The sequence below is a fragment of the Microtus oregoni genome, unplaced genomic scaffold (assembly GCF_018167655.1).
Source record: "Microtus oregoni isolate MIOR12 unplaced genomic scaffold, Mior012 000033F_ref0000390, whole genome shotgun sequence".
Taxonomy (NCBI): Eukaryota; Metazoa; Chordata; class Mammalia; order Rodentia; family Cricetidae; genus Microtus; species Microtus oregoni.
Genome location: NW_024543092.1, coordinates 9,467,614 through 9,484,181, shown reverse-complemented (window position 1 = coordinate 9,484,181; position 16,568 = coordinate 9,467,614). Strand labels below are relative to the sequence as shown.

Here is a 16,568-nt window from a genome sequence, read left to right as displayed (position 1 = left end):
CACATCTGTGTTCTCAAGGACTGACCATTGGCAAGGAACTCTACTGATAGGAGAGGTTTGTCTCCTCCTGAGTTGGTTTGCCAAGCCGATCAGCAAGAATGCTACCTCAAGTCTCCCTTGCGGAGTTTCTATGCAATTCAAAACCAGCCCTCTACAATGTGCAATAACTATTTATAAGGTCCTGAGTAGAGAGAGGAGTAGAGTTTTGTGTGCAATGTCTTTGCAGAGTTTATTTTATTACCAAAGAAAATAAATGTCTCTGGAACCATCAAACAATGTAACGTATTTACTTTGGTTAGAACTTTCTGGATAGTGGCTCTATTTGGTGATGTTTAATTGTGCCAGAGAAAGATAGTTAAGCCTCTCAAAGTGATGTGGTGCTGGAGAAAGGGCATCTATAAGTGAGGCAGAAAAGGCTGGAGGTTTACAGTGATGCGTGATGCATGCAGACTTGGGCGCCATTAGGAGGCCATGTAGTGTCTGGACCATTGGTTAGTAGGAAATGAGAAACTTTGGGAGGTGAGGCGAGATAGAGAAATCCTGTGAGAATCAGTGGAACTCAGACAAGAAAACCACCAAGAAATGACCCACCCAGTCTATCAAATGTGATAGAGTTGGCCCCTGATAATCTAGGTAATACCTACTAGGCTTGTCCTTCTGGTGCTTTAAGAGTTTGTTGAGTCAGAGACTGCAGTCTGCTGTGGACATTGTCTTGAGATCTTTTATTAATTGTTCATTTTCCTTCCAATTTTTATGATACCACCAACTTCATGATCAATCAGTGTCCAATTCATATTCACTGTGTTGAAGATGAAAGAGTACTTTCCACTGATGTTAAATCTCTAGGAGGCACCAACAATTTGTCCTTGTTCATACTGAGAAAGCATGGTGGCTTGTAAAGTGGGCTGACCTGTGAACCACACACAATACCATCATACTTCACTCTCATAGATCCATCACTTCTCCAAAGGTCAGGACTTTCCCACTGGGTTATGAGCCAGGATCATCTCCACATGACTTGTCCTTTGTTACCCACTGGGTACCACATGCTTCCAAGGTCGGGCCAATGTTCAGCTCTTTCACACAGATACATTCACTATTTTATTCCCACATTCCTCTGTCCTTCCTTTCTCTTCCTCTCTGCCTTTCTGCTTGTCTCTGCCTCTGTACTGGATCCCACACTTACCACTGATCTTGGTTGACCCTAGTTTGGTGTTAGCCAGCATTTTCCTGAGCTCTTGCCCCAAGTATTCCATCTTTTGCACAAAATCTGTCCACACAGGTGTAGCATTTACCGCCTTCCCCAGGTCTCCCAAGGGTGTGGCTTTGTTGTCATTATCATACTGCAGGAAAGGCTCTCCATCCACTGAGCACTGTCCTTCATACCAGGACTGCCCAGGTGTGGTACCAGCCTTGACAATGATGTCACATCTAAGAGAGTGTGTATCTGTGAGAGAAACAAGCAGGTGAGGTACAAAGAGGGAGCAGAAAGTCAAGGAATCCATGGTTCTGTGACACCCAGAATCCTTCTGAAGGGCAAAAGACCAAGAAGAGAAGTCTCTGTTCCATATGTCCACCAACTTCTGGAACCTCATTTCCATGCTATCTTTGGCAATCTTAGGGTGGTAGGACCCTCAGATAGACACTGTGTCACTAGGGGAGTTTATCTCACAACTGCTTATAGTGACTTTTATCAAGTGCTGAAAAATAAAATACGTCAATAATATCTTTGTTCCTGGGACTGAAAATCTACTGAACGCACAGGGAAAGGAGGCATCATAGAACATGTGGTAAATTCAACATGTAGTATGGAGTTCAGGAAAGGTCCCCTGGACTATGTTGCAACTTATCATGGCAGGGGAGCTGTCACCTGTGAGCACAGTACTCACACCGTATTACCACTGGGCTACTTCAAACACCAATGTTAAGCATCAGATGCCAGATACTCACTTGCTAAACTACACTTCTAATTCATTCTCAAAAAGAGATCTCTGTCTGACCTTCTCGAAGCCCCAATTGTCTCTTCCCTTCCTCAGACAGTTGTTTCCCAGCACACTTATAGCCCCTGGTCTCCCAGACTTTTCCCTAGCATCAACAGAAGATACCACATGCTAGAGCTGTTCTGTTCAGCAGAGTGCACAAACAAGCAGGCAAGACCTAGTGAGGATGAACATATGTACTCCATGCGTGTGTGTGAGCACTGAAATCTAAAATAAACAGTAATTTTAAAGGACCTTTTCAACAAGTTTGCAATATAATTGTATCCAAAAAAATGAAAAAGAGATGCTTAAAAAAAATCCCTCTTTCCCTCCTCCCTCCCCAAAACTTCTGCTATGAGGTGGGCTGCTGCAGGTTTGGGGATGTCCTTTCCTGTCCCCCTCAACCAGCTTCCTCTTCCTTCACCTCACTGCCTCTTCTACCACCTGTTTCTTCTGTCTCCACAGTTTCCCCCAATCTACTTTCCCCTTCCTCACACTCTTGCTTTTCTTTTTTTTATTACTTTATAAATAATACCATTCAAAACTTCCCCTCCTCCCCTCCTCTCACTTCCCTCCTGCTCCCCCACTTATCCTCTCCCCCTCCCCCTCCAGTCCTAAGAGAGGGCAGGGTACCTTGCCCTGTGAGAAGTCCAAGGCCCTCCCCACTACATCCAGGCTTAGGAAGGTATGCATCCAAATAGACTAGGATCGCAAAAAGCCAGTACATGCAGTAAAGACAAATCCTAGTGCCATTATCATTGGCTTCTCAGTCTTAGAGAGATTAGGGATACAAGGATCATATCTGAATATAATAATAGCAATATACAGCAAGCCAACAGCTAACACCAAATTAAATGGAGAGAAACTCAAAGCGATTCCACTAAAATCAGGAACAAGACAAGGCAGTCCACTTTCTCCATATCTCTTCAATGTTGTGCTTGAAGTTCTAGCAATAGCAATAAGACAACATAAAGAGATCAAGGGAATTCTAATTGGAAAGGAAGAAGTCAAACTCATTTTTTCCTCACACTCTTAAGGCTTGAATTTGTTCTTTAGTGGCTGAGATTCTGTCTCACTCAGTACACTTCACTGAAGGATTTATTGGACAAGAACATGAACTCTGGAGCAGAGAACTAGCTTTGTGGTTTTTAATCTCTCCTCCTGCAAGTCTGCCGACTCTCTCTGTCCAGAAGTCTCTGCTATACCTCTTGATTAGCTACTGGCTGTTTATCTTTTTATTAAACCAATCTCAGTGACGCATCTTTATACAGTGTAAAAAATATCTTGAGCAGGGAGAAGCCAGGAAATAACAAGAGGCCCAGGAAATGGGAGAGAGGGTATAAGACGGAGATGAGGAAAAACAACAGGATGTGATACATGAAAAGGGAATCACAAGTTCCTGGAAGAGGAGGGTGTGGTGGGGTGGGGGCGGGAGGCTGTGAATGTTATCTGTAGTGCAATGTGTGTTTTTCATGTCAGTGTTCCCTCCATGCTGTGTTTACTCTATAGTAAGCACTGTAAGTTAAAACACAGAGGACAGAAACGTAAGGGGTAGTGACGGTGGACTCCAAGGTTGGCATGAGTGACTTAGCAGATAGGAGAATGGTTGAGATGCTCTGTATCTGTGGCAGTGTTTCCAGAGGGGAGAGTGAATCACAGAAAGACCCTCCATCAGGGGGGGTGACCGAGCCTAGGTCTCTACAAAGAGAAAGTGTCACTATTACTGCTACTACCACAGTTATATTCAGTGACAAAGCCATGGAATCTATACCTGTAGCTGCCAGCTTTCACTGTCAGATTTCGACTGCGGAGGCACCCAGCCTGCTGGACTCTAACTCTCCAGTGTCCCCAGGGCAGTATGTCAACCTGAGGTACTGTGCTAGGAAATGGCCCCTCGGTGGAGTTCATGGCAGCGTCTAATTGAAGAAGCACCTTGCTTGAGCAGAAGCCAGGCTGACAACCCGGAGCAGGGAAAACATACTCCATTTCAGTGTGGCTATTGCGTGGTGCTTGGCCCTGGTAGAGAGCTGCCTGTGGTCCTGGGCTTTCAGAAGACCCATCAGTCCTCAGTCAGTCATAAGGAGAGCTGACTGGAATATGTTTCTATCTAACCTGCATCTTTCTGCAGCACACCAAGACTGGCTTGGGCATTCATTCACTCTATCCCTTTGTTTTTCTTTCCAATGTGTGCATGATTGACAAACTGATTTTATTCCCGTGTCCCCATACAAGACACCAAAATATCTACTGAGACAGTCAGGGTCTGAGAGGGACCCGCTGTCCTCACAGAACACATTATTTCTTGCTTTGGGCACCCCTAGTCCACACAGTTGTTTTAATGGAACCATTTTATTTTCCAACATCACTCAGGCAGTGAGAGAAGTCATCAAAATTAAGTATTGTCTCTATAAAGACTGATTCCCTCGATTTTCAGGAAAGATAGAAAGAGGATTAATGTGTTTGTTCATTTTTGAGATTGTAGTTTAATTATAATATGTCCCCCTTCCCATTCGTTCCTCAAAACCTTTCCATATATCCCTCCCTACTCTTTCTCAAATTCATGGTCTCTTTTCCATAAATTGCTACTCTGTGCATATATGTATTTGAATATTCATATATATATATATATATATATATATATATATATATATATATTTGCCAATAGAACATGTTGTGTGTATTGATTGTTGCTTTATGCATGTTTTCAGGGCTAACTACTCAGCACTGGACAATCAGTTGCTGGGCTGTTCTCTGGGGAGAGCCACCTCCCCTGCTCCCATCTTTACTCATTTGCCTGTAGGTCTCTGTGTAGGGTTGACTCGTCCTGGGTTACATATTCTAGTGCTAAATACTATTGAATGTTTTCACGTGCTTATTGGCCATTAGCATGTCATCATATTAAGGTTAATATCTTTCCAAGTCTATATCTGATTGTTTTACTTGTGTTATTTTCTTTATATTGTTAACTTGGGGTCTCAAGAGATAAAGGATTATGTAATGACGATAGGATTCCTTTGACAGCAGCATATCACAGTCTTAAGCTTCTATTTAACATCAGAGCTTACAAATGATGAAATATGTATTACTGAAGTGAGAAATCTATAGCAACATGGTAATTGAATTAAATTGTTGATATTCATTATTTTTATTTATTTAGTTTTGTTCCCTGAGATAGTTCAAGGCTGGCCTTGAACTCAAAAAGATCCATCAATTTCTAGCTCTCTAGTGCTGGGACTAAAGGCATGTGCCCCTGTCCTTGGCTTAATTCCTCACTTCCAGTAATGGAAAGAACAGCAAGATATCAGTAAGGAAACATGACTTGGACCTCTACTATGACCCCAAACTTAGACCTTTACTCCAACCCAAACTATGCATAGACAAATACAACCTGTATTATTTCTTTAATCATGCTTCCTTGCTTTTTAAAAAAATAATTCATTCTATATACATTGGTGTTTTGACTGCCTGAATATCTTTCTGAGGTGTTGGATGTTGTGGAACAGGAGCTACAGACAGCCGTGAGCTGCCTGTGGCTGTTGGGAATTGAACCTGGGTTCCTCTAGAAGAGTAGCCAGTGCTTTTAACCTCTGAGCCAACTCTCCATCTCTGATCAATCCCAGTATATTATTTTCAAAGCGTTCATAGAGTATTTCCCAAGATAGGTTTTTCTAAAATACGCAAGGCTTAAATAAAGTTAACATAACTACCATAAAATTATCTTCTCTAGTGAAATGGTACCAAACCAGAAATTAATAAACAGAAAGAAAATAGAGAAGGCACAAGATTGTGAAATTTAAGCATCACTTTTTTATTTTTTATTTTATTTATTTATTTATTAAAGATTTCTGCCTCCTCCCTGCCACTGCCTCCCATTTCCCTCCCCCTCCCCCAATCAACCCCCCCCTCCCTCATCAGCCCTAAGAGCAGTCAGGGTTCCCTGCCCTGTGGGAAATCCAAGGACCTCCCACCTCCTTCCAGGTCTAGTAAGGTGAGCATCCAAACAGCCTAGGCTCCCACAAAGCCAGTACATGTCTTAAAAAATGCTGTCATTCTGCCACTCAGTAGCTTTATTGAAATTACAGTGGTTTGTCTCAAAATGACAAGTCCATCCAAGACTCTACAGGTGCTGGTACTTGCTGCCACTGGAGAGGAGAAAGGGTAGGGCTCAAAGGAAGAGAATCTGAGCACCACTCATTGGATCTGGGAGGAGTGGAGAGCCTTTCTTTCTCAAGCAGTAGATGTAGTAAATGTTCGATGAGTTTATAATTAGCGTCTGTAAGCAGTTTTTTGTTGTAAAGAAGCAGGCTGCATTCCCAGCCCGGCTAGTTTAACCCCCGAAATAACCACACTGAGATCGGTATTAATTAAGTTGCTGCCTGGCCCCTTATCTCCAGCCCCTTATTGGCTAACTCTCACATATTGATCTAACCCATTTCTAATAATCTGTATTGCCACTTGATTGTGGCTTACCAGCGTTTGTCTAACCAGCATCTGTCTCAGAGAGGAGAGCCATGGCATCTGCCACACTGCCTTCTTCCTCCCAGAATTCTGTTCTGTCTACTCCACCCACCTAATTTTCTGTCCTATGAAAAGGCCAAGGCAGTCTCTTTATTTAATCAATGAAAGTAACACATAGACAGAATAACCTCCTACACCAGTTTTTACTTATTTTTATATTTGTTATTATTTAAAAGCATATCTTTTAGTATTTATTTATTTATTTTGTGCATCCTTGGCTGCCTTAAAACCCCCTCTGCAGAACAGGCTGACCTGGAACTAACAAATTCACCTGTCTCTGCCTCCCTAGTGCTAAGATTAAAGACATGGGCCATTTTGTTTGGCTGAAAATCATTTTCAAATTTACATGTGTTTTGATCACATTCCTCCCCCCCCAAATGTTTGTCCAGCTCTTCCCCTCCTCCCTACCCACTCAACTTTAAGTTCTATCTCAAAAAATAGCCAAAACACCAATACAAATATAAATGCCTAAAATGTAAAAAAAGAAAATATAACATCACCCAAAAAGAAAATACAAAACCAAAAATGAATCAAAATAAAATTCAACTCTAACTAATTAAAAACACACACACATACAAACACACACGTGCACACACACACACACACGCAAACTGTGGCATTCATCATTTGTTGGTCAGCTACTCTGAACATATGATTTTCCCTGTGGTGTTATTTATAGCCAGCATCATTTTCATTGGAGTAGATTGATTTTCTCTGTCCCAAATGGTATAAGTGACAGTCCCATTGTTAACCTTTATCCTAGTGACTAGATTTATACCCATTTATTCATAGATTCATTCATGCATTTCAAGAAACTGTAACAGGCTAAAAACAAACCTACCACATAAAAGTAAGACAGTAGAGACAAACAGAAAGAAATGAGCCCAAGAAAGGGCACAAAAGTCAGAGAGGCAAACTTGTTCCTGTGGTCAGAAAATCCCTTTAAACAGTAAACCTGAAGGCAGCATATAAGCCCAGGGGACCTGGTGCAGAGCCATGCAGACCCTGCATGCTGCTTGCACTTCCTGGGAGTAGCTATAGCTTTGCTCATGCTGATGCAGAGGACCTTGTTTTCTTGGTGTCCTCCACCCCTGCTGGACCCTACACTCTTTCTGTGTCCCCTTTCCACAGGGTTCCCTGAGCTCTGAGGAGGGATTCATTGGAGACATCACTTTTAAAACTCAGTGTTTCAAGATCTCTCATTCTCTGCATAATGTCTGACTGTGCGTCTCTATTTTAACACAAGGCATTTTTAAACACAGTATTTTATCCATTGAGATTGTCATGCCGGAATACAAAGTTTCCCCTCACTCCTCCCAGATCTATCCTTCCTAGTTCCTAACTTTTTTTTTAAGGAACTTTTCTAGGGATGTGGTTCTGTGATTAAGAGCATTGTCTGATCTTCCAGGAGACTTGGGCTCAATTCTCAGTCCCTACTCAATTCTCAGAACCTACATGGAAGCTCACAACTGTCTGTAACCCCAGTGCTGGGGATCAGATGCCTCTTTTGCCTTCTACCAAGAATGCACGTACAGGGTGCACATTCCAATGTGCAGGAAAACACCATAAAGAGTTGATAAAAGTAAACAATGGAGATGAACACATATAAAACAACAATAAATCTTTAAAGAAAGGAAAACTTGGTACTGTAAACACCGAATGAGGCATCTTCATGATGGCTCCTGCATAGTGGGGGCAGGGAATATGATATGGATATCCCATTTGTGAAATCTTTATTATCAATCTGAGACATAAGTCAACTTTATCTTTCAGCTGGGGGCAGAGTGTTCAGCTAGGAGATATTCTGACAGAGGGTAGATGCCCGGTTTGGCTGGATGTCTGCAAATGTAGCTGCATCTCATCGTCAGAGAAGATGCTGGTAGCTTTCAGTTTAGGAAAAGTTCTCAACCTTATCAGTTCTGTTTTTAAACACCTTTGAGCTAGCTCCAGCAACTGGGACCTCCTTACACTTATAATTTTTTGGTAACTTCTATATATTTTTTCTAATATCTGAGGCTGAATGGGTGACAAAAGAAAACATTCTATCAGGTGTCTTTAATCTTTCTAAAACTATTTATTAAAAGTTGTTTAAATTCTCCCTAGTCAGTGTTGGACAGAGGGGAGAATCCACTCTCTCCAGACTGTGTAGACTGGCAGGGATCACCCTCCAGGCTCTGGGATGGTTTTTATTTATTTATTTTTCCAGATAATGTGGTGATGAGCTTTCAAGCTGTATGGACAATTTGCTGACAAGAAGACATACGTCACAAAGAGGAAGGGGTGGATTCTCTTTTCCTTCAGGTTCAGCTGAGGGGAACTTTCCACCTTCCCCAGGGCTGCTTAGAACAGACATGGAGTGGAGGGAATGCTCACCCGGGGAGCTATTTCCCCTCCCTGTGTGCACTGCACTAGATGCAGAGGGGTTTGAATGAGAAACTTGGCCTCTCCTCACCGAGACCAACCCTGACCATGAGCAGGAGGCAAGCAATGAGCCAAGCAAATGCTCCCCATCAGGGACTGAGACAGGTGGAAGGTTCTTGTTTCTGCTGTTTCTTTGTTTCTGTTTCTTTCTAGGTGACATGGCAGACCCAAAAAAGATTTGGGTCCCCAACAGAAGGGCACAGGTCTTAATCCAGGGATTTCTCATACCAGAGAAAGCACTGGTTAATAGAGAGAGCAAGAAGTGACAGAAACACAGACACCCAGATACACACACAGACTGAAGACAACCACTGATGGCCACCACACATTCATACACCTGAACAGACAGGGGGAATCCAGTGACATTTCACAAGCTCCGGACACTGGACCAGTGGCCTTGTTGGACCTCTTCCATGTGTTCAAAAAGATGTCGCCTTAACTGGATTTACCTCTGGAGGTGACGTTCTAATTTTGTTTCCTTTTGGGGTGGAGATGTCAGACTCTTCTGAAGTCTTAGGCAACAATTGATCAAAAGGAGCCCTGGGGACCTAGAACTCAGGTTGCACAGCCCCAGGACAATGGTTCTTAATCTTCCCAATGCTGTGACCCTTTAAGACAGTTTCTCATATTGTTTTTGATCCCAAAGCATAAAATTATTCTTGATACTCCTTCATAACTGTAATTTTACTACTGGTATGAATCGTTATGTAAATATCTTCTATGCAATGTATCTGGTGTGTGACCACGTTGAAAGGGCCCTTCAACCCCCAAAGGGAGTTGAGACCCACAGGTTGAGGACCACTGCCCTAGGGGCTTCTTGATCAACACAATCTTCCCTACTCCAAGGGGTTCTGAGATCTCTGTTGTCTTGAGGTCTTGCTCAGGATTCTCCGCAGGAACTTCCAGAAATGTGGGGTATTCACTAGAGAAGACGGCTCAGACATGGATTTAAGTCAAGAGAAACTCTTTATTAGCTGATCAGCAACTACATTGGGTGTTGAGATTCCAGTGTAGCAATGAGCCTCTCTTTTAAACACAAAACCATGTTCTGGATGGACATACTTCAGTTAACAGAAGAACTGATAGAAATGGAAGGACAGAAGCCTAAAGCAAGGTTAATCCATTCAGAGACTTGGATGGACTAGGCCTTTATTTGAGTTTTGGCAGGTAGTGCTTCCTTTATGCTGAGTTTTACAGCGTGGATGGAGCTTCCATCATGGAGTCAAGTGTGCCCTGGCACAGTTACCAGTGATTTCTACTGAACAACTGGTCCTCAACTTCTGTTTTCTATGATTAGTTATTAGAGGTTTTTTTGACATCTGAGATATTTGATTATTGCCAGTTATATATGCAAGAGTAAAAACTTCACGTTCCCACTAAGGAGATCCAGTTATCCTGTTTCCTATGCTAGAGATGGATAAAAACCACATTCGTTCTAGATCTCTAGTAAAAATATTTCCACATGAGAGCAATTCCCACTAAGGAGCACCAAGAGAAACAGTGATAAGAAAAGACTCTAAGCAATTAGCACAGAGTAAATAACGATGAAATGCTGTGTCCGCAGCATCCTGATTCATCTGGTGGAGGCTGATGGAGAGGGAGAGTAGTGGCACCAGATGAACTCTCACGACTTCTCTGGAGCATCTTCAACCTGCAGCAAGGAAACACATCTTTTGAAGGATCTGAGGAGAGCCTGGGTCAGTTTTCCTGGGTGCCCTGTACCAGTCATCACCACCCCACAGCCACCCTCACTGAGGGTCATTCAGTTCCCTCCTCCATCATCCCTGGGCTCTCCATCCTGGATCCTCTACTGTCTTCCTTCTTTGTTCCCTTGTCCCAGGGCCCCAGGCCCTACTTTTGACCTGGGAGATCAGAATAAAGTGGTGATGACCAGCTCTGCTTCCTGACTCAGGGCCTGACTCAGGGTGCGACTCTCCCAGTCCAACCAAGTCCATCTAAGCAGTCCAGAAGGGAGTAGACTCCAGCAATAGGATCAGTACACCAGCCTCCAGTGCAGACTCTGCTCCTGGGGTTCACAAGGCCGTTGCTGCTGCTTGATTCACTTCTATTTTATGTCTGTGCATGTGAGCCTGCATGCCTATATGTGCACTGTGTGAATGCCTGGGGTCTGTGCAGAAGAACAGGCTGAATCCTCTGGATCTAGAGCTGTATGGTTGTAATGGTCCTGTGGGAGCTGGAAACAGAACCTGTATCTGATGCATGGGCAGCAGGTGTTATTGCCAATGGACCATCTCTTTATTTATATCTTTTTTATTTTGTCTGTGGGATGGAATCCTCTTCTTTCTACATATTAAGAGGAACTACTATGTTCTTTTTTGTTCCTGCTGTCTCAACATCTGCATCATGGGACCCTCCTGATTAGGAGTCTGCTCTGAGCACCCACTGGCTGTGTTCCCTCCTCATTCCCCACTGCTCTGTGACATGATTCCTGTCCTGTCAAGGGTGAGGATGCAGAAGCTATTGCTAGCAGCTGACATGAACTCCAGATCTCCTGTCTCCTTTCGCAATAAGATGCTACAGTTGAGGGACAAGATCATGACTTCAGGAATTCACCCTTGCGTCTTCACTCCTCACCCATCTGTCCCTTACACCACTCCCAGTTCCGCCCTCAGTACCTGTCATTGCAGATATTATAAGAGAAACAGGAGGGCTAAGGCGAACAGCAAGACAAAGGCATTGGGCTGCATGGTCATGGATGAATTCTGGTCCACGTCTGGGGCAATGGTTGGTGAGGCTGATGTGAAAATACCAGCTGTGTCTTTGACCAGACCTGAAATCAAGATAAAGTCTCACCTTAGCTTCTGGGTGCTCAGGTAATTCAGGAACACAGAGCGTTCTACCCCTGTTGCTATGCAACAGCTGTTAGGTGGGTCCTGAGTGGGAAGAGAGAGAGGGCGTGTTCCCTCATGCAGCTATGGTAGGGGAAGCAGGGTAATGATGGGACCGCATCTTTCCTGCAAGCAGGAGGGGAGGCATGAGGATGACCTGTGAGGACGGTGGCAGGAAGAAGAAAGATCAGGTGAGATGTAAAACTACAGTAATTCTAGAGTGAGGACAATGCCAGGAAACAAATGGTTTCTGTGCTGTGACAGCCAGCGAGAACCACAGTGTGTGAACAATGTAACCACAATTACTGAGATAGGAGAGGGTAAGAATGGAAAAGATTGACGGGAAAAATGACCATAAACCCAAGAATTCAGAGTTTAGATTATTTCTCTCTCTCTCTCTCTCTCTCTCTCTCTCTCTCTCTCTCACACACACACACACACACACACACACACACACACTTCATCTCTAGAGAGCTTCTTCCCAGTTACCTGTACGCTCCAGCTTTTCTTCCAAGTGTGACTTGATCATCTCCTTAAGCCAGGCCTTGCAGTCCCCCTGTGAGGTCCTGTATAAGAAGTCTGTTAAATCTTTGTTTTTTTCCCACATCTCTTTTATCTGCATGGATCCAGGGTCAACTTTAGTCCACTTTCCAGTGCTTGGGTGAAGATACAGCACTTTCTGTCCATTGAGGTATAGGTCACAGGATGCATAGGAATTTCCATCGGCTCCATGTGAACAGCTTATCCTGACCTGCAGAGAGAGGGGCTCTGTGCCCATTGGAAAGGGATCAGCCTATGGCTTTGATGAATCCTGTCTACCCACCTTCCTCCCTTCCCATCCTCTGACCTTGCTCTACCTTCCACGTTTTAGCCTTGGTGCTGGACCTCTGAGGTGGGAGGGACCACCAGTGGTTCATTTCTTATCCTCCATGAAAACAATGAATGTCCCTAAACCATCACAAGTCCTGTTCTTTCCCTCAGAAGCCCATCTGATTGTTCTTTTATTAAATTGTAGCAGTGGGGATTGAACCTAGGTCCTCACGGATGCTAGGCAAGCACTCTATCACTGGGCTTCATACCCAGCACTATGGGGCCATTTGAAACTCACCTCTGATTGTATCATTCTCCGGCTTCATGAGAAGTGCTTGGTCAGTGACCTGGCCAAGTCCATCTTTCAGAGTGTCACATTGTAGGTCCCAGGTCTTTGTGACATTCAGTTTCTTCCCAATAAGACCAATGGCATGGCAGTTGTTAATACTGCCACAGTAAATGAAAGTATTTTCATTCACTTGACCTTTGACTTCCTGCCTCCACGGTCCAGACCCTGACTTGTTAACAGTGTAGGTGTAGCGAAGAGAAGCATCATCTGTGAAGGAAACATGCAGTGAGGTTAGGGATGAGGAGCAGGGGCTCAGAGACAGTCTCTGCCTGTGGAACAGGAAAGTCCTCTGGAAAGGGAGACTTTAAAAATATAGAAATAAGTAAATAAAATGAAACTTGAACCTGCATTGTGTTAAGTAAAGTATAGTCCATCATTCTCTCTTGTTTGAAGATGCAGGTCAAGGTGTGGCCGACCCCTGCTCTTCATCAGGACAGTTCTCTAATCTGTTATCACATGATCATGCTGTAGTGGGCCTTGTCGGTGATGGCAGAAAAATTAAGAATTTGTTTTCTGGATCTTTCCAGGATTCATCAAGAGGCCCTAAACCCATGCCCTCATCCTGTCATTTCTAGCTAACCCAGAAGTCATAGGCTGAATAGGACCCACTGATTCCCGGGAAACATGAAGCTTGCACAGTACATTTGAATGCACTCTGGAGGGATGGGCGTCAATACTGGTACATGGGGTAGACCCTAATCTGGGGTCAGAAGAGTGATGGAGACCAAATCTGCTGTCCCGTTCATCAGCTCGCTGCCTTCTGAGCCAGTTACACTAAATGTAGACTCGAGTGTTTAATGCAGGATAGGTATAGTAAGGCTTCCCTGGTGGGAAATTTCAATGCCTGCCATTTACAGAAAATGAAACAAAAGAAAACAAACAAACAAAACCCAAACCTATTTCTGCCTAAAGGAACACCATTAATTGATGCTGTTTCCCCAGGAGGTAGACTACATGAGCCTAGGATGCCAGGGCAGAGCCTTCCACATGTCCCTACCCAGTACCATTGCTGGAATCCAGTATGGTCAGCCCTGAGTAGCTGAGGTGCTAATCCACAGATTGTCCCCTGGTGGAAAAGGGGCTGAAAGGCACTTTATGGATGGGGAGTGGGAAAGGGTATATGGACAGGGAAGGGCGCTGAGCTGGCTGGTGGTTGATGAGTCTCATGGAATTGAAGCTGAAGGTTGGTGGTAGAAAGTTGTAATCCTAGCACCTGACAGACCTAGAGAGAGAAGGAATCGCTGCAAATTCTTCAGCGTGGGCTCTGGTGTAAAGTCCTGCTGGAAAACAAAGCAACAGCAAGAATAAATGGGTAAAAAGTGAGAGAGAGGGTGGTTGATAACGTTTTCCCTGAAGCATCCTTTGTCATCTGCTGGAATAGTACGGTGGAATGATGGGAAAGAAAGTTCCAGGGCATAGAGGCTCAGGAATGGAGGAGGGCTCCTGAGGAATCCCCTGGGAAGACAGTCTTCAGAGCACAGACTGCCTTCAATCCGGGGGAGCTGTCTGAGCTTCTTGGCGGGGTCTGGCACTGTGTGCATCACCTCCGGACCTCCTGACTCGGCTTAGCCTTCCCGTGGACACCAGTATGACAGAATGCTCATGGCGTTATGGTAACTTTTCCCCTCCTCCCTTGAACATGGTAGGGGCAGGGCAAGGGAAGGTGCGCTGCAAGCGCCACATTTCCGCAGGCTCTGCCTTTTCTGCAAGTTCTCAATTCTGAGGATCTGGGAGCTTCCCAGAGGAGGACTACTACTTTGGGATTCAATGGCAACTTCCCTTTCCTCCCCATTCCCTTCCTGGCACCCCTCAGGTTGAATTGCACCAACTCACCAGCGGGTTGCAAGGACCGGAAACAGATCAGTAGAACCAAGAAGCACAGCTTCTTAAAAGTAGTTCTCGGCAGCTGCATTTTTTGCCATACCCTGAGCCACAGGTTTAGTAATCAGAGTTGTGGAGAGAAGCGGTGAGGCCTCAGTGCCGCCTGGCACAGGGTTCACAAAAGTGAATGAATTCTCAGTGGGGATTCTGGGCGCGCTGCACGGGACGCGCTCCCTCAATTTATAAGCGGACTGTGAAGGCAGAGACTGTGACCTGAGTGATGCAGGCTGTTGTCCAATCCCCAGGCTTCTAATCATCCCTGTCCCTCCCAGACAATCAATCATGGTTCAGCCTTCTAAATTCATGACAACTGACCCGCCCCAAAACCAAAGTCCTTCCCTAAATTTTTTCTCTTGCCGCGTGACACCGGAAAGGGGCTTGTGTTCCTAAGAGCAGTCACGCCAGAAGAAACTTGGAGTCACTCCCAGGAGTTTCTTTCCGGAGACTCACACACCTCCTTTAGCTTCAGCCACACCACCAGTGTCCCCTCGCCACCCCCACCCCCGCTGCCCGCTGCTGTCTGAATCCCCTTCCAATACTCAGCTGGTCCTTCTGCACTTCCCATCACCTTCCCCCTCCCTACATCTCAATCCCAGACTCATTTTCTCCACCAGGTTCTTTCCTCTCAACCCTGTCCTCCCCCCTCATGTTAATTGTTGTCCTGATTCTTGGTCCAGGGACCCAGCACTCCCCATCCCCTTACAGCCTCAGTCATTCCCCCTCCCCCACCTCCATTTCCTTCCTTTATCCCCAAACCCCCACGGAGGGAAGACAATTACTATCTTGTCAGCAAGGCTGTGCTTTTCTCCTTAAGCCTGTGACATTGGAACCTCAGAAAGTTCAGAAATCACACAGTTTATTCCAATTAGGAGCAGATTCTGGGACTTTGTAGAAATAGCTCAGAGGTTATGAGCACTGACTGTTCTTCCAGAGGACCCATGTTGGAATTCTTTCCCCTCTTCTGCATTGTGCCCTGAGCCTTAGGTGTGGGATCTTTTGAAGAAGCATCCCTTGAAATTGGGCTCCACAACTCTGCATATTGATTGGTTATGGTTTTCTATAGAGGTCTCCCATCCTCTCCCAAGAAAAGTTTCCTTGATGCAGGTAAAGAATACATTTACCCTGGTGTTTAAGGATAAGTCTTTATAGATTGCTGTTAGAGATTATGCTGATTTGGTAGATTAGTGGTTGTGGATTCTCCTCTAATAACCATGACTTCGGCACTTATTAGTTAGCTATGTTTATTATTAGTTTCCAGTACCATGCAGGTATGATATCCATCTTGCTGAGTAGGTCTTAAGTTCAGTGAGAGAGCTGCTGGTTACCACCAATGCATGTGTGCCAGTTCTGTACCTATAAGGGTTATCATGTTGTGCTGCTCATTGATGTGGTCCATAGGCATTGATTGATGGGTGGGATAGTGGATGCCTCTCTCCTTTGGAAGTTTACATGGCACCTTTTAGAACTAAGAAATCTAGTCTCTCATGGAGGTGACTTTAGGTCAGTTGCAGTTCAGGGACCTCGGGGCCCTGTTTCTAAAGTGTCTTCATCAGTAGGGTCTTACGTTCCAACTCTGCTGGGTAAACAAGGGTAACAGCAATGGGTTGTATGTTTTGGGAGTTTTTAGCCCTGACCAACAACTCAAAAGAGGGTCCTTTTGCCTAGTATTGGGGTTTTGTTAGGTAGTCTCTTGGAGGAAATGCCATCAACACACATGAAAAAATGTTCATTAAAACTATATGTGCAGAGTTATATGCTAAA

General features: G+C 44.5%; 1 protein-coding gene across 1 annotated transcript; it reads right to left on the bottom strand.

Moving 5' to 3' along the window:
• Window positions 1–10,449: 10,449 nt before the first annotated feature.
• Window positions 10,450–14,838, bottom strand: LOC121466320 (UL16-binding protein 1-like). Its single transcript, XM_041679982.1, has 5 exons — window positions 14,760–14,838; window positions 12,876–13,133; window positions 12,257–12,535; window positions 11,555–11,709; window positions 10,450–10,569 (listed from the first exon to the last, which is right to left on the bottom strand). The coding sequence occupies exons 1-4, from the start codon at window positions 14,836–14,838 to the stop codon at window positions 11,570–11,572; spliced, it is 756 nt and encodes a 251-aa protein (XP_041535916.1). The 3' UTR covers window positions 10,450–10,569; window positions 11,555–11,569.
• Between the last annotated feature and the right edge of the window lie 1,730 nt (window positions 14,839–16,568).

What these genes read in the sequence shown, in the direction of transcription:
- LOC121466320 (XM_041679982.1), bottom strand. Translation starts at nt 14,838, where the DNA reads ATGCAGCTGCCGAGAACTACTTTTAAGAAGCTGTGCTTCTTGGTTCTA. An exon ending in CCGGTCCTTGCAACCCGCTG is followed by an intron (nt 13,134 to 14,759) that starts GTGAGTTGGTGC and finishes TTTCCTTCACAG; the next exon opens with ATGATGCTTCTCTTCGCTAC. An exon ending in AGAAAAGCTGGAGCGTACAG is followed by an intron (nt 11,710 to 12,256) that starts GTAACTGGGAAG and finishes TCTTGATTTCAG; the next exon opens with GTCTGGTCAAAGACACAGCT.